Source organism: Erinaceus europaeus, chromosome 19 (genome assembly GCF_950295315.1).
Source record: "Erinaceus europaeus chromosome 19, mEriEur2.1, whole genome shotgun sequence".
Taxonomy (NCBI): domain Eukaryota; kingdom Metazoa; phylum Chordata; class Mammalia; order Eulipotyphla; family Erinaceidae; genus Erinaceus; species Erinaceus europaeus.
In genome coordinates this window covers 32,206,176-32,230,304 of record NC_080180.1, presented here as the reverse complement: position 1 = coordinate 32,230,304, position 24,129 = coordinate 32,206,176, and the positions used below count along the sequence as shown (strand labels likewise).

Here is a 24,129-nt window from a genome sequence, read left to right as displayed (position 1 = left end):
TCTTCAATCTTCTGGAAGACTTTTAAAAGTAGAGGTATTAGTTCTTTTTTTGAAGGTTTTGTAGAATTCATTTGTAAAACCATCTGGTCCAGGACTTTTATTTTTGGGGAGATATTTGATAACTGTTTCAATTTCATTAGCTGTGATGGGCCTGTTCATGTTATCCACTTCCTCTTTACTTAGTTTTGGAAGTTGGTAGGTATCTAGGAAATCGTCCTTTTCTTCCAGGTTCTCTAGCTTGGTGGCATATAGTTGTTCATAGAAGGCTCGCATGATATGTTGATATTCTGAAGTGTCTGTTGTGATATCTCCTCTTTCATTTACTATCCGATTTATTTGGGTCTTCTCCCCCCTTTTTTTTTTTTTTGTGAGTCTGGCTAAAGTTTTGTCAATTTTGTTTACTCTTTCAAAGAACCAACATTTACTTTCGTTGATCTTTTGTATGGTTTTCCTATTCTCAATGTTATTTATTTCTGCCCTAACTTTCGTGATTTCTGTCCTTCTGGTTGCTTTAGGGTTCCTTTGTTGTTCTTCTTCTAGGTCTTTAAGATGTGCAATCAGGCTGTTTATTTGTGCTTTTTCTTGTTTCCTAATGTGTGCTTGTATAGCTATGAACTTCAGTCTAAGGACTGCTTTAGCTGTGTCCCAAATATTTTGTTAGCTTGTGTCTTCATTTTTGTTGAACCCTCGAAACATTTTGATTTCTTCCTTGATTTTCTCTTTGACCCAGAAGTTGTTAAATAGTGTACTGTTGAGCTTCCACATTTTGGGACTGTTACTAATCTTTTGTTGATTGTTAAGTGTTAGTTTAATTGCACTGTGGTCTGAGAAGATGCTTGGGATGATTTCAATGCCCTTGAATTGGCTGCTGCTGTATTTGTAGCCTAGCATATGGTCTATCCTTGAGAATGATCCATGTGGATTTGAGTAAAATGTGTATTCCAGTTTCTTGGGATGAATGACTCTGAAAATGTCCAATACTTCTAGTTTATCTATCTCTTCATTTAGCTCCCTTATGTCTTTATTTATGTACTGCCTGTATGATTTGTCAAGTTGAGAGAGTGGGGTGTTGGAGTCCCCTACTATGATTGTGTCACTGTTAATATATTGCTGTAGCTCTTTCAGTAGACATTTGATGTATTTAGATGGCTTCTCATTGGGTGCATAGATGTTAATAATTGTTAAGTCCTCTTGATTGACTGATCCTCTGAGCATTAGTGTCCATTCCTATATTTTTTAATCTTATCTATTTTAATGTCTATCATGTCAGATATGAGAATAGATGTTCCTGCCCTTTTTTGTGGGCCATTGGCTTGAATGATAGTTTTCCATCCTTTCCCTTTGAGTCTGTGTTTGTCTTGTTGCGTTAGGTGAGTTTCCTGTAGACAACATATTGTTGGGTTGTGTTTTCTGATCCATCTTCCTACTCTGTGTCTTTTAATAGGTTAATTCAGGCCATTGACATTTATTGATAGCAGAGATTGAAGATATTTTAACGCCATTCTTGTAGAGTTTTAGAGTGTTTTGATATATGTCCTATTTGTGGTGGTCTGGTTGTTTATAGGAGACCTTTCAGAACTTCTTTCAGGGCAGGCTTGGTGATGGTTGCTTCCTTCAACTGTTGCTTGTCTGAGAAGGTTTTGATGCCTCCATCTAGTCTGAATGACAGTCTAGCAGGATATAGTATTCTTGGCTGAAAGCCTTTCTCATTGGGCACTCGATAGATATCTTGCCATTCTCTTCTGGCCTGTAGTGTTTGTATGGAGAAGTCTGCTGCTAATCTTATGGGTTTTCCTTTGTAGGTGACTCTTTGTTTTTCTCTTGCAGCCTCCAGGATCCTTTCTTTATCCTTATTCCTTTCCAATCTAAGTATGACATTTCTTGGTGTCTTTAGGTCTGGGTTAATTCTTTTTGGGACCCTCTGGGCTTCTCGAATGTTTATGTCTTTGATGTTGTCTAGGCTAGAGAAGTTTTCAGCTATTATGGCCTAGAAAATGCTTTCTTCCTCTCCTTGTCTCTCTTTCTCTGGTATGTCAATAATGCATATATTGTTTCTTTTGAAATCATCCCAAAGGACTCTGTTGTTGTTTTCAGCATCTCTTAATCTCTTTTTAAGATCTCTTACTTATTTTTAGTTGTCTCTAATTCATCCTCAATCTTTCCAATTCTGTCTTCAGCCTCATAGATTCTATTCTCTCTGCTCTCTACTGTTTTATGGAGTTCATCTATTTTGTTGCCCTGCTCTGATACTGTTTTAGCTTGTTCACCTAGTTTCTTTCTTAGCTCAGCGATTTCAGCTTTCAGCTCTCTAATAACCATGAGATAATTAGTATTTTCTTCCATATTCTCATTTGTTGTTCCTGCATTTCTGATTACAATTTTTTCAAATTCTTTACTCACTCCTGTTATTATTTCCTTAGCTAATGTTTGGATGTTGAACTCGTTGTTTTGTGCTTCACCCTCTGGAGGACTTTTAGCTGGACTCTTTTTTTTTTTTTTTTGATGCCTGAGACTCTGAGTGATGTCTCAGTTTTATTTATTTTTTTTATTTAAGAAAGGATTAATTAACAAAACCATAGGGTAGGAGGGGTACAACTCCACACAATTCCCACCACCCAATCTCCATATCCCACCCCCTCCCCCGATAGCTTTTCCATTCTCTATCCCTCTGGGAGCATGGACCCAGGGTCATTGTGGGTTGCAGAAGGTAGAAGGTCTGGCTTCTGTAATTGCTTCCCCCCTGAACATGGGCGTTGACTGGTCGGTCCATACTCCCAGTCTGCCTCTCTCTTTCCCTAGTAGGGTGGGTCTCTGGGGATAGCTGGACTCTTGTCCTGGTTCGATTCTCCAATATTTTTTCTTTTGTTTTAACCATTTTATATATTATGTTATGAGTTCCCTTTATCAGTACTCTTCAAATTATTGATCACTATTGCCTGGATTGACTTGTGTCTAAGTAAGTTAATTAAAGGGTTCACAGTGGTGGAAGTTAACAGTTATTTCAATCCCTGAGTTGGAGCTCAGTGGTTTAAAAGCCTCTTTTTTTTTTTTCCTTCCCTGTAGGCTATGGGAGCCTGAGGGCTTTTAAAGTATCAATAGGCTTCTTAGCTTAATCACTGACTCCTGACCAAGAGATAAAGCAGGGTGTGGCAGAGATAATCCAGTGGTTATGCAAAGAGACTTCACAGCCCCTCTTCTATGCCACCGAGGTATAGGTCTTCTGAGTTCCTGGTTAGATCTCTGTCCCCTGGTGTCCCTCCCTGTCGCTGCTCCAGATTCTGAGGGTAGTAGCAATGGAGACTCAGAGTTGCACTTGGTGAGTCTCTGGGGAGTCCTCTCCTCCGTTAAGGTGTCCGCACCACTGAGGCTCTGCTCCAGGAGGTGGCAGGCAAGACTGTCATGCCAGACAGGAACCTGCTGCCTGAGGTGGGCAGGATCCCTGAGAGGTGTGAGGGCCTGCAGCACCCAGCTCTGGGCTCCTTGCAGCTGAGGAGGGAGGACTGCAGTCTCCCTCCACTAGATTCTGCCCTGGACAGGTTTCAACAGAAGTTCAGAGCCCAGGTGACTCTGGATCCACACACTGCACATCCCCTGCTCTCTGTGTCCAAGTGTGACCCTGAAGAAGAGAAGGAGCAAAGTTCTGCAGAGACCACACAGCATGACTTTGCAACTCCCAGTGCTGGGCTCTGAAGAATTTCATGCTGCCCATCATTACTGGGAGGTGCGGGTGGAGGACAAGCCCAGCTGGGCTGTGGGGATGTGTAGCCTCTGCCCATCCAGCAGGACACAGCAGCAGCTGGAGCAGCAGCAGCAGATGAAGAACTGTGAGAAGGACAACAAGGAGGAGAAAGAGGAGGAGAGGAGAAACAAGCACCACTAGTCAAGGACAGGTGCTGGACTATTCAACTGCAGCAGGATGGAGACTATGAGGCCAGAGGTGCACTCTCTGTCCTTCTGGCCCCAAAGACTAAGCTCACATTCATTGGAGTGTACCTGGACTGGGACCTGGGGCAGATCTCCTTTTACATTTTGAATGACAGGTCTCTCCTCCATTCTTTCCGGGGGGAGAGATTTGCTCAGCCCCTCAAGCCTTATTTCACTGTGGGAGCAGATTCTCATCCACTTACCATCTGTGAAGTAGGATGTCAGGATGGGTGAACTGGGTAGAGGTGTAAACAATACTGGGGGTTCTCACACTTCTTTGGACCTCCATAGACAATAAAAAGTGTTTTCTCTGACTCAGACTTGTTCTCCAAGAAGTGACACTTTAGTGCTCTGTGCTCGCCTTTGCTAGATCTCACTCATCAGACAGTTACAAATGCCCAACTGCCCAAGAAACTGAAGATCAGTCTGCTGACCAAGGGTCTGTCATTTTGTGTCTCCCTTGTATTTGTTTTCCTCTGTTTCTACAATGCACCCACTGGTACTAGGAAATGTGATGTCAAGGATTCCAGCCATAAGGTGGGCTCAGGAAAAAAAAAGTCTTGCTTTATTCTCACTCAAGCCTTGCTTCCCTGCTGGGATCTCCACCCTCACCTGTTCCCTGTGAAGCTCTCATCCCACCTCTCATTATCTTTGTTCAATAAAAAGCATGAAAACTACAAAGATGTGGATGTCTTGAAGTTATTCCTGGCCACCTGTGAGAAACTTCCTTTCAGGTGGTTCTGCACACTGATGTCTCTTACATGCTCTTGACTTGGTAGCTCATGCTGGGGGACTCCCAGGAGGGGACAACGGGACCATTTCCAACACAAATCACCCATGGCACAGATTTCAGAAGAGAGCCACAGACCCCCTCCTCTTTGACCTCAAGCCAGGGGGTAGAAACAGACTGGGAGGAAAACAATCCCTGTGGGCTTCCCATGGATAGCCAGAAGAAGAACTTTTTCTTGAGCGGAGGCAGGTGCAGCAGCAGCAGCAGCTTTGTGGAGCTCCTTAGCAGTTTGCTGGGTGCAAGCCAGTGGGCACAGCTCTGTGTGTCCAGGCCAGCTCCACAACTACCAGAGTCCTAGGGGGCTAGGCTGGAGCCAGGGTGCCCTCAGCTTCTCAGAATGGAGATGCTACTTCTGGCCTCATTGTTGTCTGGGACCATGTTGGGTCAAAAGTGCTTCATAAGTAGAGGGGTGCCTAGAAGTGCCAGGGGCTCTTATCTTCTATTGCCCTGGGCCGGACATTTGAGATGGGATCTTGTAAAGAAGCTGAGAGCTTGAAACGTGGGCTCAGGTCCTGAGGGGAGGGGGCCAGAGGCATGGTAGGGAGCCTATGAGTTTTGAGAGGTCTGGGGGCAGGCTGGGGCATCCTTCTGGCTGCAGTGGTGTTGAAGGATTTGGTCCAGAGGCCCTGGTGTGGAGGATAGATGACCTCTCCTCTTCATCTGTCCTTCCTTGCTCTACATTGAGAGCCAGGCTCAGAGCCTCTTGCCATGGCACCCCAGATTCCTAAAGAAGAGGACCAGCCTGTCTTGGCAGGAAACAAGCACTTGGCCAGGATCTCTGCTCAGGGAAAGGAGCTGAGCCTCCAAGCCTCCCAAGCCCTGCTGGAAAGGTGTCTTGTCCTCACACACACACACACAAGCTTCTGGGAGGGATGTTCTAAGCAGTGGTGGCTCAGCTCTCAGAGTCTCTTCCACTGGGTGCAGACTCGCTATCTCTCTGTCTGACTCTAGCCTCAGTTGACCCTCCTCTCAGCAGGACTGTCCCAGCCCAGCACCAAGTGGTCTGTGTTGGGCAGAAACAGGAGGAAATGTCAGCTTAAGAGCTGCTAGATGGTGCTAGCCAAGGAGAAGCACACACATCCCTTTGCATGTGTAATGACCTGGATCTTTTCCTTGTTCTCTGTCTGCCTTGAAGTTAATTACTTTAATAGATAAGTTACAAATCTGTGGTAGGATAGCAAAGGCTCTCTCTTCAGATGTTGCATGCAACATTTTCACGTCCTCAGATTTAGAGTGAATCTACACATGGACATCACACTTTAACTTGTTTATTGATTGATTGATAGATTGATTGATGACTGACTTCTGTATGTTTCACCAGAGCACTGCTCAGCTCTGTCACATGCTGGTAGGAGGGGATTAACAAGTGTGCCATTGCCTGAGGCATTAGTGTCGATTTGCTTAATCATTATGCTCATCCTCCCATGCACAAATCCCATTGGACCTGAAAGATCAAGTGTCATGCATGCCCTGCAGAAGACATGACTTTCCAGCTAACCATTCCGGATAGGATTCTTTTTTTAATTTTTTTGATATTTTGTAATATTTACTATTTTCCCTTTTGAAGCCCTTGTTTCTTTAATTTTGTAGTTGTAATTGTTGCTGTAATTGATGTCGTCGTTGTTGGATACAACAGAGACCAATGAATAGAGGAAGGGGAGACAAAGAGGAGGAGAGAAAGACACCTACAGACCTACTTTACGGCCTTTGAAGCGACTGCCCTGAATGTGGGACCTGGGGCTGAAACAGTGATCCTCACAGTGTTGCTTGTGCTTTGGGCCACCAGCACTTAACCCACTGTATTACTGACAGACTCCACCTGATATGATTCTTTTCATTGGAAAAATTTCATTGATTATGATTCTTATTCGAGCACAGCTATTGTGATCCTTTTAATTGCCAGTAAGATCAGAAGAGAGCTCAGTGCTTTCTCTTGGGAGACATAATATTTCTTCTTTCTTTCTTCAGTTATTTTACTTTTGCCCAATAGGTCAGAGAGAATTGGATTGGGGAGTGGGTTCTGGAGAAGAAGAGAGACAAAAGGATACCTGTAGTGCTTGATTCTGGTCTTGGGAAGCTTCCCCATGGATGTGGGGAAGAGGGACTCAACCCCAAGCTTTTGTGCATGCTAATCTGTAACTTCAGCAGGCAAGTGATCAAGCATCCATCTCTTCCTTCTCCCCTCCTCTTCTTAATTCTCCACCTTTTTCTTTTTTTTTCTTCTTCTCCCCTTATCATTGTCCCTCTTCAATTTCATTGTCACAAAATTGTTCTTTATTTTTCTCTTCTCTTCTCTTCTTCTCTTTTCTGTTCTCTCCAGGATTATTGTTGGGGCTCTGCTTATGCCCTGGAATGCACTGCTTCCAGCAGCCATATTGTTGAATAGCAAAGCACCTAAAAACACTGTTGACACACACACCGGTAGATTTAAAGATCCCACCCAGTTTACTTCAATGATCTTGAGTATTTCTTTGAGAGCTAATTAGGCTGTGATAGAACTCTTTTTCTTCCATTTGTGTAGTATTGATTTCTTCTTTTATTCATTGAATTGATGAGAGCATTGCTTGGCTCTGGCTTATGATGTCTGGGAAAAGACCCAGGTCTTGGATGGCTGAGGAATGACAGCAATTTGAGCATAAGCAGTCTGCTATCTCCATATTTCAACTAGACTCTATTTTTCATCCTTTTTCTTTTTAATTTCCACACTTACTACTTCTATTGTTCATTGCATTTCATTTTTAATTGCCAACAGGGTCTTCAGGGATTGGCTTGTGTGCACAACAGCCTCATCTCTCCAGTCTCATTGCTCACACCTGTCCCCACCCACCTTAATCCCTTCTTCATCCTTCCTTCCTTAATTACTTGGTTCCTAATTCCCTCCTTTCTTCTTTGCTTTTAATGCATGATTTTCATGCTTCTTTCCTTCATGGTATCCTTACTTCTTCCTCCATACTTTCTTTTCCTCTCTTTCTCTCTGTCTAGCTGGCTTGATTTCTGATACATACTGCAGAACTTTCATACCGGCTGGTTTGGCCCAGTGTCATGCACTGGGTTTCTTAGTGTGTAGAAATGCATGTGCTCTATGAGGTGTAAATAGCTGTGTTTCTTTTCTCTTTTTCTCAATATTTCTACCTGAAAAGGAGAACAGCATAAGTCAAAAAGAAGAAGAAAATACCAAACAGTGGACTCCAACAGAGAATCCATCCCCCATTTCACTTTGCAGAGGCTCTATTTTCTCCTCAGCATCAAGCCCATCTGGATCTCCCTCTCTCTGGTTGTAGGTCCATTATCTTGCAGGCATCAAACCCAGGGATGACCCTTGACACTGAAAATCAAACCCATCCCCAGGGAAGAGGCCCTGAGATCTTGGTCAGCATGTTCTCCTTATGTCCTGGGGCTCAGATCCCCATGCCCACCCTCTACTCTCCAAAGACCAGTAACTTACAAGGACACAGAGCCTCAGCTCAGGCCTAACCTACTCCTCTAAGCCCACCGTCAGAGCTGAGGCTGTCCTTAGTCTCTGTACCAACAGTTGCAATGTTGCTAGGCCATGTCCCATGGCTCACCCATTCCATGGATGAAAGCAGAAGGCCAGGATGAATGGACGACATGAGACTCTGTCCTGGAACCCTTCATCCCAAGCCATGATGGGATTAGAGATGCCCACTCCAGGCAGCCCCTAGTGAGCCTACCAATGGGAGTGATCCCTCTGGCCACAGCCAATTGGAGCCCTCTTCTCAGGTGCAGCCTTCCTTTCCCTCTGGGGGAGCCAATAGCTGCTGTAGGCAGGTACCAAGCTCCGCCCACTGAGTGGCCCATAAATACCCTGGTCTCAACAAGGAAGGAACACATTGTGCTCCACATTGGCTGTGAAGGTGCTGCTTAGGAGAGCTGATTCACCAACCATCCTGAGGACTGACTTGAAGAGAGCAGACTGAACAGCTCAGGTATGTAGGCAGTGGGGACTTGGTGGGCCCAGAGCTTCCCTTGGGGCCCAGGATGGGGTGATCTCTCAAGGGAAGATCTCTCTCTGCCTCTGTGCATCTTGTCTCCAAGTGGCTGTAGTACAGTCTCCAGGCTACTGGGAGTGGAGGTGTGGGGAGCTAGCTGCCTGGTGGGGAGCACAGAGGGAAGGAGGCTTCCAGCTAGCAGGTTATATCCAGCGGGGTTGTGAGCAGGTTGTGTGCTGGTCCCAGTTCGGGGTGGATTAGGTCCCACTTTGGTAGGGCGCCATATGCTGGTCCCAGTCTGGGGAGCCATATGCAGTGTCTGAAGAGGATTTAAGTGAATTGTCATATTGCACCTAAGTAAAAGACTCTGAGGTTCGTGGGTGGGGATAATACACGTCCATCAAGGATGATAGAGGAAATAGTGGGTGTTGTATTGTTATATGGGAAACTGGGGAATGTTATGTATGTACAAACTATTGTATTTACTGTTGAATGTAAACATTAATTCCCCAATAAAGAAATAAAAAAATAAAAAAAGAAGAGGATGTAAGTAGGAAAGGGTGTGGGGAGAAAGAAAAAGTTTGCAAAAAAGTGGGGATTTAACCAGTGATAACAATGATTATGTAAATAGACCACAGGGTTGAGCAATGACCTCTCCTCTGTGTCTGTCCTTTCTAGCTCTAAGTTGAAAGCCAGGCTCAGAGCCTCTTGCCACGGCACCCCAGCTTCCTAAGGCAGAGCACCAGCCAGTCACTTGGCAGCAGGAAGGGGCAGGAGGAGGATCTCTGCTCTGGGCAGGGAGCTGAGTTTCCCAGCCTCTCCAAGCCCTGCTGGAAAGGTGTCTTTTCCTCACACATACAAGCTTCTGGGAGGGATGTTCTAAGCAGTGGTGGCTCAGCTCTCAGAGTCTCTCTGCCACTGGGTGCAGACTCGATATCTCTCTGTCTGACTCTATCCTCAGGTGACCCTCCTCTCAGCAGGACTGTTCTAGCCCGGCACCAAGTGGTCCGTGTTGGGCAGAAACAGGTGGAAATGTCAGCTTAAGAGCTGCTAGATGGTGCTAGCCAAGGAGAAGCACACACATCCCTTTGCATGTGTAATGACCCGGATCTTTTCCTTATTCTCTGTCTGCCTTGAAGTCAATTACTTCAATAGATAAGTAACAAATCTGTGGTAGGATAACAAAGGCTCACTCTTCAGAGTTTGCATGCAACATTTTCATGACCTTGGATTTAGAGTTAATTCTACATGGACATCACACTTTACCTTGTTGATTTGATAGATAGATAGATAGATAGATAGATAGATAGATAGATAGAGAGATTGATAGATAGATAGATTGATTGACTTATGTATGTTTCACTGGAGCACTGCTCAACTCTGTCACATGCTGGTAGGAGGGGATTAACAAGTGTGCCATTGCCTGAGGCATGAGTATCGATTTGCTTAATCATTATGCTCATCCTCCCATGCACAAATGCCATTGGACCTGAAAGATCAAGTGTCATGCATGCCCTGCAGAAGACATGACTTTCCAGCTAACCATTCTGGATAGGATTCTTTTGTTTGTTTGTTTGCTTTGATATATATTTTTAATATTTATCTATTTTCCCTTTTGTTGTCCTTGTTTCTTTAATTTTGTAGTAGTTATTGTTGTTGGAATTGAAGCCATCATAGTTTTATAGGACAGGAGAAATGAATAGAGGAAGGGGAGACAGAGGGAGAGAGAGACACCTACAGACCTGCTTCACTGCTTGTGACCTGACTCCCCAGCAGGTGGGGGCCTGGGGCCCCAAGCGTAATCCTCACAGTGTTGCTTGTGCTTTGGGCCACCTGCGCTTAAACTGCTGTGCTACCGACAAACTCCATCTGATATGATTCTTATCATTGTAATAATTTCATTGATTATGTTTCCTCTTTGATCACAGCTATTGTGATCTTTTTAATTGTCAGTAAATTCAGAAGAGAACTCAGTGCTTTCTCTTGGGAGACATAATATTTCTTCTTTCTTTGGTAAATTATTTTACTTTTGCCCTATATATCAGAGAGAATTGGATTGGGGAGTGGGTTCTGGAGAAGAAGAGAGACAAAAGGATACCTGTAGTGCTTGATTCTGGTCTTGGGAAGCTTCCCCATGGATGTGGGGAAGAGGGACTCAACCCCAAGCTTTTGTGCATGGTAATCTGGAACTTCAGCAGGCAAGTGATCAGGCATCCATCTCCTCCTTCTCCCCCTCCTCTTCTTAATTCTCCACCTTTTCTTTTTCTTCTTCTTCTCCCCTTGTCATTGTCCTTCAATTTCAACAGAGGCTGCAACAGAGAATCCATCCCCCATTTCACTTTGCAATACAAGTGAACTTAATGTGATGATTAAAACAGAAGGTCTTATAAGCAGGATTTAGAAGCAAACCAACATTTTCCCCTTTCTTTTTAACTAGCAAGAACCATTGTGATGCCAAGGGGAGGCCTGAGGAGTTGTTTCATGCGATCTTGTGGGCAGTCTCAGAGGACAGGGGTCCAAATGGTTAGAAGCCCCAGGCATGAGAATCATTAACATAACCACTGTGCTATCTAACACGCCCATACTCATACAGTGTTCAAGATTAAATGTTTCACATTAATACCAAGACATAAAAAAAAAAATCAAAAGAGAAAAAAACAATTTTTTTTACTCTTTTTGGATGTATCTAGAAATCATGTCTGCATCCAGCATTTTTTTAAGTCAATTAAATTTCAGAATACTCACAGCAAAATGGGTCATAGAAAAATTCAGTCATTCAAATCACTCTCTTACGAAACACAACTAAAGCAGACAGCAAACTTTAGATATTCAGAGAGAACAACAAGGGGGGAATCGAGAGAAAAGTGGTAGGCAGTTTTTGCTTCTTTCATCTTGAACCAGATTATCCATATCTTACCATGTAGCACCATGAGTCCCTGGAAGGCATCCTAGTCCAAAAAGTTCCTCAAATTCCATTTAGGGTGCTTCTGACAATTCCTGCTGGGTTGCTGCAGGCACCCATTTTTAAAAACATCTTCCCATAGAAGAAAGAATGTAATCAGGAGGGTAGAACTAACCCCGTGTCTCCATTCTTGGGGACTGCCAGGGTACCGGAGAATGCTGTTCAAGTTAGAGTAGTCCTTCTCCTCAGGAACCATGGGAGAGGGAGTCCAAAAAGCTCCAGGGAAAATCTCCGAGCATCTCCCAAGCTCTATTATCACGGTCATAAGGAACCAAAGTTTCCGGTCAGGGAACCAAAGTGTGGCCCAGAGCAAAATGTTCCAGAGACAGAGAAACTGTCTCATGAAGAAAGAGTAGAGGCTTTGGGAAACCTCTTCATAAGTAGAAAGGCAGCCCATAGTGGATAGGTATTTACTTATCTGGGGGATGGGTGGGTTAGGTCTCACATTGGTTGGGCACCATATGCTGGTCCCAGTCGGGGCACCAGATGCCCGGCTAGCTTTGTGGGTGGGAGAGAGATGACCAGGGACTCATAGCTGAGCTGGGAATGCAGTTCAATCTTTATTGATGAGGAATGCAGTGCAAGCTAAGCTATCTCAAATCACAATCCTGTCCTATACATATATCTCCTGAGGCAGAAGTGTCCGGTCAGAAGAGGATGTCAGTAGGATAGGGGGTGGGTAGAAATACAAAGCAAGTGAACCAGTGGGGATTAAACCAGTGTGAACAATGCTTATGTAAATAGACCACAGGGTTAAGCAATACAAGCAAACCTAATGTGATGATCAAAACAGAAGGTCTTATAAGCAGAATTTAGACGCATGCCAACAGTTCTGAAAGGAATCCTTAGTTATTTAACCCATGGACACATCACTTTTCTCTTTCAGGTGATGTGGCTGAAAACAGAGGCAGTTTGGCCATGACCCAGAAGACATGGGCAGCTGAGCTGAAACGTCTCCCAGCCCACTGAGACCTGCTGGTGGTGCCCTGAATCTTACTTGGGCACTCCCTTCTGCACCTGGTGCTTTGTCTTCAGCAGCTGCGGCAGCAACAGCAACAGCAACAGTAGCTTCTGGAGCAGAGCCGCTCCAGCCTCCTAAGGACACTCAGCACAGAGAGGCAGAGACCTGAGCCTGAATGTCTCCTCCTGTGAGCAGAAAAAGCACCAAGGAGGAGACTCAGCTGAGCCAAGGCAGCAGGGTGGAGTCCGTGGGCCCGGGCCCCATGGAGGCATCCAGTGTCTTGGAAGCCATGGTGGCAAAAAACAAATGTGCCATCTGCTTGGACTGTTTGAGAGAGCCTGCCACCCTCGAGTGTGGGCACAACTTCTGTCACTCCTGCCTGCAACAGGTCTGGAAGGAAGCACAGGCCCCATCGCCTTGCCCCGTGTGCCACCACCCATGTGGAGAGAAGCAGCGGGTTGCCAACAGCTTGCTGGCCAAGGTGACTGCCCTCACCCAGCTCCTCCAGAGCAGCAGCGACAGAGAGGAGAGGCAGCAGGAGGACCACCTGTGTGAGAAGCACAAGCAGGTGCTGAGTCTCTTCTGTGACAAGGACCTGGAGGTGCTGTGTCGTGGCTGTGTGCAGCTGAGCCCTGAGCACCAGGGCCACCCTATCAGGTCTGTGGAGGAGGCTGCTATGCATTATCGACAGATGACCTCGGGTTTCATCGCTCCCCTGCAGCAGCTTCAAGGCTCCTTTCAGATGAAACAAGACCGACAGAAGAGAGGCCTCCAGCAACTGCAAGAATGGGGGAGAAGACAGAGCCGGCAGCTCCACTCGGACTTGGAACACAGGCTCCAACTTGTCAACAGGGAACAAGAGGCAGCTCTCTCCAGGCTAGCTGAGCAAGAGGCCAAGATTCAGCAGAGACTGCAGATTCACAAGAGTGCCTTGAAAGACCAACTCCGCACCACTGAGGCTCTGCTCCAGGAGGTGGCAGGCAAGACTGTCATGCCAGACAGGAACCTGCTGCCTGAGGTGGGCAGGATCCCTGAGAGGTGTGAGGGCCTGCAGCACCCAGCTCTGGGCTCCTTGCAGCTGAGGAGGGAGGACTGCAGTCTCCCTCCACTAGATTCAGCCCTGGACAGGTTTCGACAGAAGTTCAGAGCCCAGGTGACTCTGGATCCACACACTGCACATCCCCTGCTCTCTGTGTCCAAGGACCGGCGAAGTGTGACCCCGAAGAAGAGAAGGAGCAAAGTTCTGCAGAGACCACACAGCATGACTTTGCAACTCCCAGTGCTGGGCGCTGAAGAATTTCATGCTGGCCGTCATTACTGGGAGGTGCGGGTGGAGGACAAGCCCAGCTGGGCTGTGGGGCTGTGTAGCCTCTGCCCATCCAGCAGGACACAGCAGCAGCTGGAGCAGCAGAAGCAGCAGAGGAAGAAGAACCCTGAGAAGGACAACAAGGAGGAGAAAGAGGAGAAGAAGGAGCAAGAAGCACTACTAGTCAAGGACAGGCGCTGGACTATTCAACTGCAGCAGGATGGAGACTATGTAGCCAGAGGTGCACTCTCCGTTCTTCTGGCCCCGAAGACCAAGCCCACAGGCATTGGAGTGTACCTGGACTGGGAGCTGGGGCAGATCTCCTTTTACACTTTGAATGACAGGTCTCTCCTCCATTCTTTCCGGGGGGAGAGATTTGCTCATCCACTGAAGCCTTATTTCACTGTGGGAGCAGATTCTCATCCACTTACCATCTGTGAAGTAGGATGTCAGGAAGGGTGAACAGGGCAGAGTTGTAAACAATACTGGGGGATTCTCACACTTCCTTGGACCTCCCTAGACAATAAGAAGTGTCTTCCCTGACTCAGACTTGTTCTCCAAGAAGTGACATCTTATTACTCTGTGCTTGCCTTTGCTAGTTCTCACTCGTCAGAGAGTTACAAATGCCCAACTGCCCAAGAAACTGAAGATCAGTCTGCTGACCAAGGGTCTGTCATTTTGTGTCTCCCTTGTATTTGTTTTCCCCTATTTCTTCACTGCACCCATTAGTACTAGGACAAGTGCTGTCAAGGATTCCAGCCACAAGGTGGGCACAGGGAATAAAGTCTCGCTTTATTATTACTCAAGCCTTGCTTCCCTGCTGGGATCTCCACCCTCACCTGTTCCCCGTGAAGCTCTTATCCCACCTCTCATTATCTTTGTTCAATAAAAAGCATGAAAACTACAAAGATGTGGATGTCTTGAAATTATTTCTGGTAGCCTGTGTGAAACCTCCTTTCAGGTGGTTCTGCACACTGATGTCTCTTACATGCTCTTGACTTGGTAGCTCATGCTGGGGGACTCCCAGGAGGGGACAACGGGACCATTTCCAACACAAATCGCCCATGGCACAGAGTTCAGGAGAGAGACACAGACCTCCTCCTCTTTGACCTCAAGCCAGGGGGTAGAAACAGACTGGGAGGAAAACAATCCCTGTGGGCTTCCCATGGATAGCCAGAGGAAGAACTGTTTTCTTGAGTGGAGGCAGGGGCAGCAGTAGCAGCAGCTTTGTGGAGCTCCTTAGCAGTTTGCTGGGTGCAAGCCAGTGGGCACAGCTCTGTGTGACCAGGCCAGCTCCACAACTGCCAGAGTCCTAGGGGGCTAGGCTGGAGCCAGGGTGCCCTCAGCTTCTCAGAATGGGCAATGCTACTTCTGGCCTCATTGTTGTCAGGGACCATGTTGAGTCAGAAGTGCTTCAATGGTAGAGGGGTGCTTAGAAGTGCCAGGGGCTCCTATCTTCTTAGGGCCTGCGTAGGACACTTGAGATGGGAGATTGCCAAGGGGCTTAGTGCTAGAAAGGTGTGCTCAGCTCCCTGGGCAGAGGGGGATGGAATGAATGATATGTATTCAACTGCAGGAGGATGGAAACTCTGTAGCCAGAGGTGCACTCTCTGTCCTTCTGGCCCCAAAGACCAAGCCCACAGGCATTGGAGTGTACCTGGATTGGGAGCTTGGGCAGATCTCCTTTAACACTTGGAATGACAGGTCTCTCCTCCATTCTTTCTGGCAGGAGAGATTTGCTCATCCACTGAAGCTTTATTTTGCTGTGGGACCAGATACTCATCCACTTCACCATCTGTGAAGTAGGATGTCAGGATGGGTGAGCTGGGCAGAGTTGTAAACAATTCTGGGGTTTTGGGTTAGCGTCGCTGGAGAGAGAGAGAGACCGGGATCTTGAGGCTTATCCGGAACGCTATATGCCCTCATTTATTGATAAGATGCATTCCCCTTTTTTATTATTATTATATATTTATTTTATTTATTTATTCCCTTTTGTTGCCCTTGTTGTTTTATTGTTGTTGTCATTGTTGGATAGGACAGAGAGAAGTGGAGAGAGGAGGGGAAGACAGAGAGGAGGAGAGAAAGATAGACACCTGCAGACCTTCTTCACCGCTTGTGAAGCGACTCCCCTGCAGGTGGGGAGCCGGGGTTCGAACCGGAATCCTTATGCCGGTCCTTGTGCTTTGCGCCACCTGCGCTTAACCTGCTGCGCTACAGCCAGACTCCCCGATGCATCCCCTTTTATGGATCTCTTCACCAAAAGTGGAAAGGGGAAAGGAAATGACTAGGAGAGGGGGCGGAGCAAAAAAAATACTGTATGAACAGAACATAGAAAGCTTTCATCTAACCAGTGGGGATTAAACCAATTCTCTGCAGGCAGGGAGGGTCTCAGGCAAGACAGTTATTATGCAAATAGACCACAACATCAAGCAATGCAGCAGACCTGGCTTAATGACCAATATCTCCCTCTTTCTCTTTATCTAACTGCCATAGTATCAGGCATGCGGAGTGCTTTGTGAGGCAGGGAGACTGATAGGAGGCACACCTTTGGTACTATTGTCCCTCCTTTCTCAACCTCTCAGTAGAGAGAGAGACTAACAGGATGGATACACCCCTCAGATTCAAGCCCTGCCAAGCTCAACCACATCCTCACAAATTCCCAACATCTCCCTCTTACTTAATGGCCATATATAAATGGGTCAGTGTCTGCAAAAGACTCCATATCTGTCAGGGGAAAAACAGAGTAGGGGTGAACAGAAACCTATATCATGCAGGTGTTTTCAAAAGTACTGGCACAAGACAGTAGGAGAGCACACGTAGGAGAGCAGCAAAAATCAGTGTGATGACAAGGGGAGGCCTGAGGGGTGTTTCCTATCTCAAAGGACAGGGCCTATCAGGCGAAAGGGTGTTTCCTGCCTCTTGGGGCATTTCCTGCCTCTGGGGACAGGGTCTGTAGGTGGGGGGCGTGGACCCCCAAGCAAAGGGGCTATTTGGTATGGTAGAGTCCCCAAGACAGCTCGCTGCAAAGTCCATAGACTGCTGTGGTCAGTCTTTGAGAAACCCAGTATCGTAATGGGAAGCTGCTGTAAAGTTGTGTAAAGTGTCCAGGAGGTGTACCAGTTAAATCCAGTAGATGTGTCAGTCCAATACTGAAGAAATGCTAGGCGTTGAAACGGTACACAGGGGAAGGTCAGCCCCTGTAATTCTGCTTTTCTGTAGAGAGTGAGCTTTAGAGTCTGTGAATCAGTTTCTTCAGGTCGTGCCAGGTCTCATCATTGTTTTCAGGGGGGGCGATGTCAGAGGACAGGGGTCCAAATGGATTTCTGGGAATTCCATATGAGCAGATGATTTTTCATGTGAAGGTTTGACATCTGTAATTCACTTACTTGTGAAACAAAACTTGTAGCACATTAGAGGTTTACTATAATTTATAACTCGATTATAATAGGTTTAAGTAACTTTAAAACTTTGGAAGTCCTTTCTAGTATGGTTTTAAGGTTGTTTAAACAGTTTAAGCTCAATAAAATGTGGAAAGGTAAACAGAAGAATTATGGTTAGAAGCCTCAGGCATGAGATTCATTAACATAACAATTGTGCTATCTACCCCACCCATACTCATATACTTTTAAAGATTAAAAGTTTCACATTTATAACAAGACTTAAAAAAAATCAAAAGAGAAAAAAAAACAGATTTTTTGGACTATTTCTGGATATCTCCAGAAATCATGGCTGCGTCCAGCATTTTTGTTTCTTTTGTAAAGTCAATTAAATTTCAGAATACTCAGAGAAAAACGGGTCATAGAAAAATTCAGTCATTCAAATCTCTCTCTTATGAAACACAACTGAAATCAGAGGAGTTAGACAGCAAATTTAAGATATTCAGAGAGCGCTGGGGAGGGGAGAAAAGCAGTAGGGTGTTTGTTTGTTTGTTTTTGTAGGTATTTTGAAGCAGATTATTTATATCCCTCTATGTCACATTATGAGTCCCCGGAGGGCGTCCTACTTCAAAAAAGGCCTCAAAATTGCAGCTATGATGGTTTTGACTGTTCCTGCGAGATTGCTGCAGGAACCCATCCCCAAAAACGTCTTTCCATCGAAGAAAGTATTGAATCAGGAGGGTAGAACTAACCACTTGTCTCCATTCTTGGGGACTGCCAAGGGAGTGGATAAGGCTCTGCAAGTTAGAGTCATCCTTCTCTGTGGGAAACACAGGAGAGGGAGTCCAGAAAGGCCCAGGGGAAATCTCTGTGCATCCCCCAAGCTCTTCGATCATGGTCATAAGGAACCAAGGTGTGGCCCTTGAGAGGGTGTGGCCCAGAGAAAAAATGTTCCAGAGACAGAGAAAATGTCTCATGAAAAAATTGTAGAGGGTTTGGGAAACCTCTTCAGAGGTAGGAAGGTAATCCATGGCAGACAGGTAGCCAAGCAGTATATACTTATCTGGGGGATGGGTGGGTTAAGTCCCATGTGAGGGTCCAGGGTTAAAATCCCTTCTCGGGCACAGCATGTCGTGTTAGCTACGCTGGAGACAGAGAGACCAGGAACTTGTGTCTTAGCGGCAACATAATATGCCCTCGTTTATTGATCACATACATCACCTTTATGTATCTCTTCACTGGAAGTGGCAAGAGGAAAGGAAATGACTATGAGAGGTAGCGGAGCAAAAAAAGGCGTGAACAGAACATAGAAAGCTTTCATCTAACCAATGGGGATTACACCAATACCCTGCAGGCAGGGCTGATCTCAGACAGGACAGTGACTATGCAAATAGACCGCAACATCTAGCAATGTAGAAGACCTGCCTTAATGACCAACATTGGGAGATCCTCACACTTCCTTGGACCACACTAGACAATAATAAGTATCTGCCCTGAATCAGACTTGTTCTCTAAGAAGTGAAACTTTAGTCCTCTGTGTTCACCTTTGCTAGATCTCACTCACCAGTCAGTCACAAATGCCCAACTGCCCAAGAAACTGAACATCAGTCTGCTGACCAAGGGTCTGTCATTTTGTGTCTCCCTTGTATTTGTTTTCCCCTGTTTCTTCACTGCACCCACTAGTACTAGGAAATGTGATGTCAAAGATTCCTGTCACAAGGTGGGCACAGGGAATAAATTCTTGCTTTATTATTACTCAAGCCTTGCTTCCCTGCTGGGATCTCCACCCTCACCTGTTCCCCGTGAAGCTCTCATCCCACCTCTCATTATCTTTGTTCAATAAAAAGCATGAAAACTACAAAGATGTGACTGTCTTGAAGTTATTCCTGGCCACCTGTCTGAAACCTCCTTTCAGGTGGTTCTGCACACTGATGTCTCTTACATGCTCTTGACTTGGTAGATCATGCTGGGGGACTCCCAGGAGGGGACAACGGGACCATTTCCAACACAAATCACCCATGGCACAGAGTTCAGGAGAGAGTCACAGACCTCCTCCTCTTTGACCTCAAGCCAGAGGGTAGAAACAGACTGGGAGGAAAACAGAGGAAGAACTGTTTTCTTGAGTGGAGGCAGGGGCAGCAGTAGCAGCAGCTTTGTGGAGCTCCTTAGCAGTTTGCTGGGTGCAAGCCAGTGGGCACAGCTCTGTGTGTCCAGGCCAGATCTACAAGTGCCAGAGTCCTAGGGGGCTAGGCTGGAGCCAGGGTGCCCTCAGCTTCTCAGAATGGAGATGCTACTTCTGGCCTCATTGTTGTCTGGGACCATGTTGAGTCAGAAGTGCTTTATGGTTAGAGGGGTGCCTAGAAGATAGTTCTATCTTCTAAGTGCCTGGGCAGGATGCTTGAGATGGGAGTTTGCCAAGGGGCTGAGTGCTAGAAACTTGGGCTCAGCTGCCTGAGGGGACGGGGCCAGAAGGCATGGTAGGGAGCATATGATTTTTGAGAGGTCTGGGAGCATGTTGGGGCATCCTCCTGGCTGCTATGCTGTTGAAGTATTTAGTACAGAGGCCCAGGTGTGGAGGATATATGACCTCTCCTCTTTGTCAGTCCTTTTAGCTCTACATTGAGAGCCAGGCACTGAGCCTCTTGCCATAACACCCCAGCTTTTAAGACAGAGCACCAGCCAGTCACTTGGCAGCAGGAAGGGGCAGGAGCAGGGTCTCTGCTCTGGGAAGGGAGCTGAGCCTCCCAGCCTCTCCAAGCCCTGCTGGAAAAGTGTCTTTTCCTCACACACACAAGCTTCTGGGAGGGATGTTCTAGGCAGTGGTGGCTCAGCCCTTAGAGTCCCTCTGCCACTGGGTGCAGACTTGCTATCTCTCTGTCTGACTCTATCCTCAGGTGACCCTCCTCTCAGCAGGGACTGTCCCAGCCTGGCATCAAGTAGTTCCTGATGGGCAGAAACAGTAGTAAATGTCAGCTTAAGAGTTGTGAATTGTTGCTACCCAAGTAAAAGCATAAACATTCCATTCAATGTGTATCTACCCAGATATTTTCCTTGTTCTCTGTGTGCCTGGAAGTGAATTAATTATAGATAAGTTACAAATTTACAAATCTGTGGTAGGATATGAAAGGCTCACTCACTCTTTTGTTGCATGCAGTATTTTTATGACCTTGCATTTACAGTTAATCTTGACATGGACATCACACTTTACCTTGTTTATCTGATTGATTGATTGATTGATTTGCTTACTTATATATGTTTCACCAGAGGACTGCTCAGCTCTGTCACATGCTAGTAGGAGGGGATGAACAAGTGTGTCATTGCCTGCCTGTGCTCATGTGGAGTGGCTCCAAACAGGGGAAAAATCCTCCAAACCTCCCTTACTAGCTCTAGTTCCTGCATGAATTACAAAGAGGTATCGAGGGATATTCTGGTATGAACATCCGTTTATTTGGAGATGGGTACAGTGATTTATGCTGAGTTAAACAAAGAACATTTTTCACATATGTCAGAAATTCCACATTTCTCTTTTTTTAATATATTTTTTAAATATTTATTTTATTAATTTATTCCCTTTTGTTGCCCTTGTTGTTTTATTGTTGTAGTTATTACTGTTGTTGTCGTTGTTGGATAGGACAGAGAGAAATGGAGAGAGGAGGGGAAGAAAGAGAGGGAGAGAAAGATAGACACGTGCAGACCTGCTTCACCGCCTGTGAAGCGACTCCCCTGCAGGTGGGGAGCCAGGGTTCGAACTGGGATCCTTATGCCGGTCCTTGTGCTTTGTGCCACCTGCACTTAACCCGCTGTGCTACAGCCCGACTCCCAATTCCACATTTGTTAAGTCAGCTTGCCCCCATGGTAGGGGGTTGGTATGATAAGAATTGATGAGATTCATAAAGGTCAAGACAATAATTTTCCATGATGTAGGCAATTTGATTATCTAAAAGTATTTGAGAGAAGCATAGGGGTTAAACCTATAAGGTGAGGTAGAGAAGGAAAAAACAAAACTTGATGTAAATCACAGATATCAAAGGAAGCAAGGAAATAGAATATGGGGTCTCACTGTTGGGTACTGGCAGGGGTGTATTATACAGCGTGTTCTCCTATATGATAAAAAATTAAGTTATAGTAAATGTGTGAACTTTGAATGACTATAGTGAACTTTGAGTGAAGCCTCAAGCAGGCAGCCATTTGTCCTGCTAGCAGGGAGAAGTAAGTGTGAGAGGCTTGTGGGCTTTCTGTGGGCTTGATAGACTAACAAGGGGAAACTGAGTCATTTTAAGACTTTTCCCCTTGGCTCATCTCTATAAGGACAGAGGCTAACAAGTAAGATGTCTTTCCAGACCTCCATCCAAGGATGGGTGAGCTCCCCTATATTCTAACAAGCTTTCACATAGTCCCACATCTCCTCCATTTTTCTTTCATTAATGAACAGTTTCTGTGGGTCTATGTCAGCAAAGGATGTCATGTCTGTCATAGGAACAACAGTGTAGGAATGAAAAGAAACCCTTTTAACTTTAACGTTGATAATAGTGTGTATGTGCTTTTTGAGGAATTGGATGAAGCAAGGAGTAATCAGAAACAGACCCATAATAGCTAGCAAAGGGCCTAGGAAAGGCAAAAGCCAAGATGTTAGAGGAGAAGAAAACCAAGAGTTAGTACTGAATGCGGAAAAGGAATTCTTAATATCACAGCTATGTTTATGCAAGGTATCAACATTTTTTTCTACAAATCCAGTTTCATTTATGAAAAAGCAACTTTCTTCTTGTGTTAAAAAAAAGTCACCCCGTTGAGTTAAAATCAAGTCTAAACCATGACGGTTCTTGAGTACCACCTTGGCAAGAGAGTTTATCTGTCTCTGGAGAGACACCATACTGTCAGAGGTGAAGTCAATGGACTGTTGAAGTTGATTCTTGATGAGACATATATAGAGATCGTCCCAGAGCACCACCAGCAAGCACAAGGGAAGCAGTCAATCTGATGCCAATGACTAGGGAGAGAAACACCACATGTCTGGTCCTCAGGTGGAAAGTCAGCTAATGGAATTCTTCTTCTTCGTAGAGGTTTAGCTATGGAGCAAGGGAAACTAGGAGGCAAGGACCAGGTCAGAAGAATTGACATGAAAATATAGGGTGGTATTACACCAGAACACGAACAGAGGGGGTACATACACATTAGACCTTAAGGTAAGCTTCTTTGACATCGAGGAATATTGGGAGACAAGGAAGAGGACAATAGACATGTAAGGATGAAGGCAGAGCTAATAGCTTCCATGTAGAGAGGAATTGAGGTAAGGGGTGGTAGGTCAGCAGAAAGCGAGGACTTGGGTAGGCTGGTGAGGGTGGCTGGAGTATTGTTTATTGGTGTAGCAGCTAGAAGAGGTCTATGAAGAGAAGCACATAAAAAGCAATTGGAGGCATTTGGAAGAACAGGGGATTGGTCAACAAAAGAAATAGCATATTGAAGATAATCAGGCCATGAGATATCATAGCTGGAATGAGAGGCAAGAGCTTTAGAGAGGGTTTGTTCTTGCTTGGTTATCACATTTTGAATTTGAATTTCTCTAGAGGCAAGGACTATCGAGAAATGAAAATATCAGCAGAAAGAGTGTTAGAAACATCACTGTAATAAAGTTTTCCAATGACTCCAGAGGCCCACCTGGGTTACCATGAGTCATGGATAATGAATCTAAGAAATTTTTAACCATAAAAATATTGGTGGCTAGGGTTATATACTGACATGATGCCCTTTCTGGTAAGGGCTTTGCCAACAGGGACTCCATGGATATCACAAGACCAAAAGGCATCCACCATAATAACCAACAGCTGTGAGGCCACTGCCTGATTTATCAAAAGGAAAACAGACATGTGGACATCCAGCATTAAAAAAAAATGTCTCTATGACTGGAAGTGAGATATAATAGGTGGAAAATTCAAATTTTTGTAAATATTAAGAAGGTTTTCTGTAGTTACTCCATTAACACTTTAGCCAACTGAATATTGGGGAGGCAGTCCCCCTCTTATTTTATTTAATTGAGCCTAAAGGTTATAGTATAGGGAATATTGTAATGAGAGTAATGTTCAAAAGGGAACAAAAATACATTTAATGGGAATGTCTATTGAAGCAAACCAGAAGAGCATGTGGCTCATAACCTTTTTTGAGCTTTTTTTCAGTCTGAGTTGTAGTCTACATGAATTTAGAAAAGTTGAGACAAAAACATATTTTTGTTTACTTTTCCTGAGGACATTGGCGTTTATGCCATGGGGGTTAACCCCAAGAGTCTGAATAGCAGGTGTCTTAATTAAACTAGCAAGGGAGGAGCCAGTCAAGTGCTCTCACTATGGCATGGGACGAGTTAAAAATTAAGAGGCTTATAAAAGAGGAGGGAAGTATATAAAACTTATGGATGAGAGTGACTTTAGGAGTCAGCACACACCCATGAATAAAATATATGAAAAGGAAAATTTTTTAGTTTTAAATCTTATAATATGAGCAGTTGGTTTTTATTATGTGAGCAGTTGTGAAGACTATATCTATAATCATTTACTTAGGAGGAAGAAAACTTGTACCAAGTTAAAAGTTCACTATACTGGGGAATGTTATGCATGTATAAACTATTGTACTTACTGTTGAATGTAAAACATTAATTCCCCAATATAAAAAAGAAAAAGAAAGTTCATTAGAATTGATGACTCAATGGTTAGAATTGGCTTAAGTATCTTCATATGATTTTAGAAGGATCTCTGTTTATTAAAATATACCAGTATATTATAGAAAGTTTGTACCTAATATGTTGACATGATTAAAATGATTACTATTTCTTTAGCATTATTCTAATATCACTTAAAATTTGTAAGTAAAA

At 45.0% G+C, this 24,129-nt stretch overlaps 1 protein-coding gene across 1 annotated transcript; it reads left to right on the top strand.

The window, feature by feature from the left end:
* The first annotated feature begins 12,762 nt into the window (after nucleotides 1-12,762).
* Nucleotides 12,763-20,499, top strand: LOC132534673 (tripartite motif-containing protein 75-like). The gene is made up of 5 exons (XM_060179139.1): nucleotides 12,763-14,341; nucleotides 14,493-14,561; nucleotides 17,832-18,011; nucleotides 18,824-18,892; nucleotides 20,450-20,499. Exons 1-5 carry the CDS (start codon nucleotides 12,763-12,765, stop codon nucleotides 20,497-20,499), a joined length of 1,947 nt encoding a protein of 648 aa, XP_060035122.1.
* The last annotated feature ends 3,630 nt before the right edge of the window (nucleotides 20,500-24,129 follow it).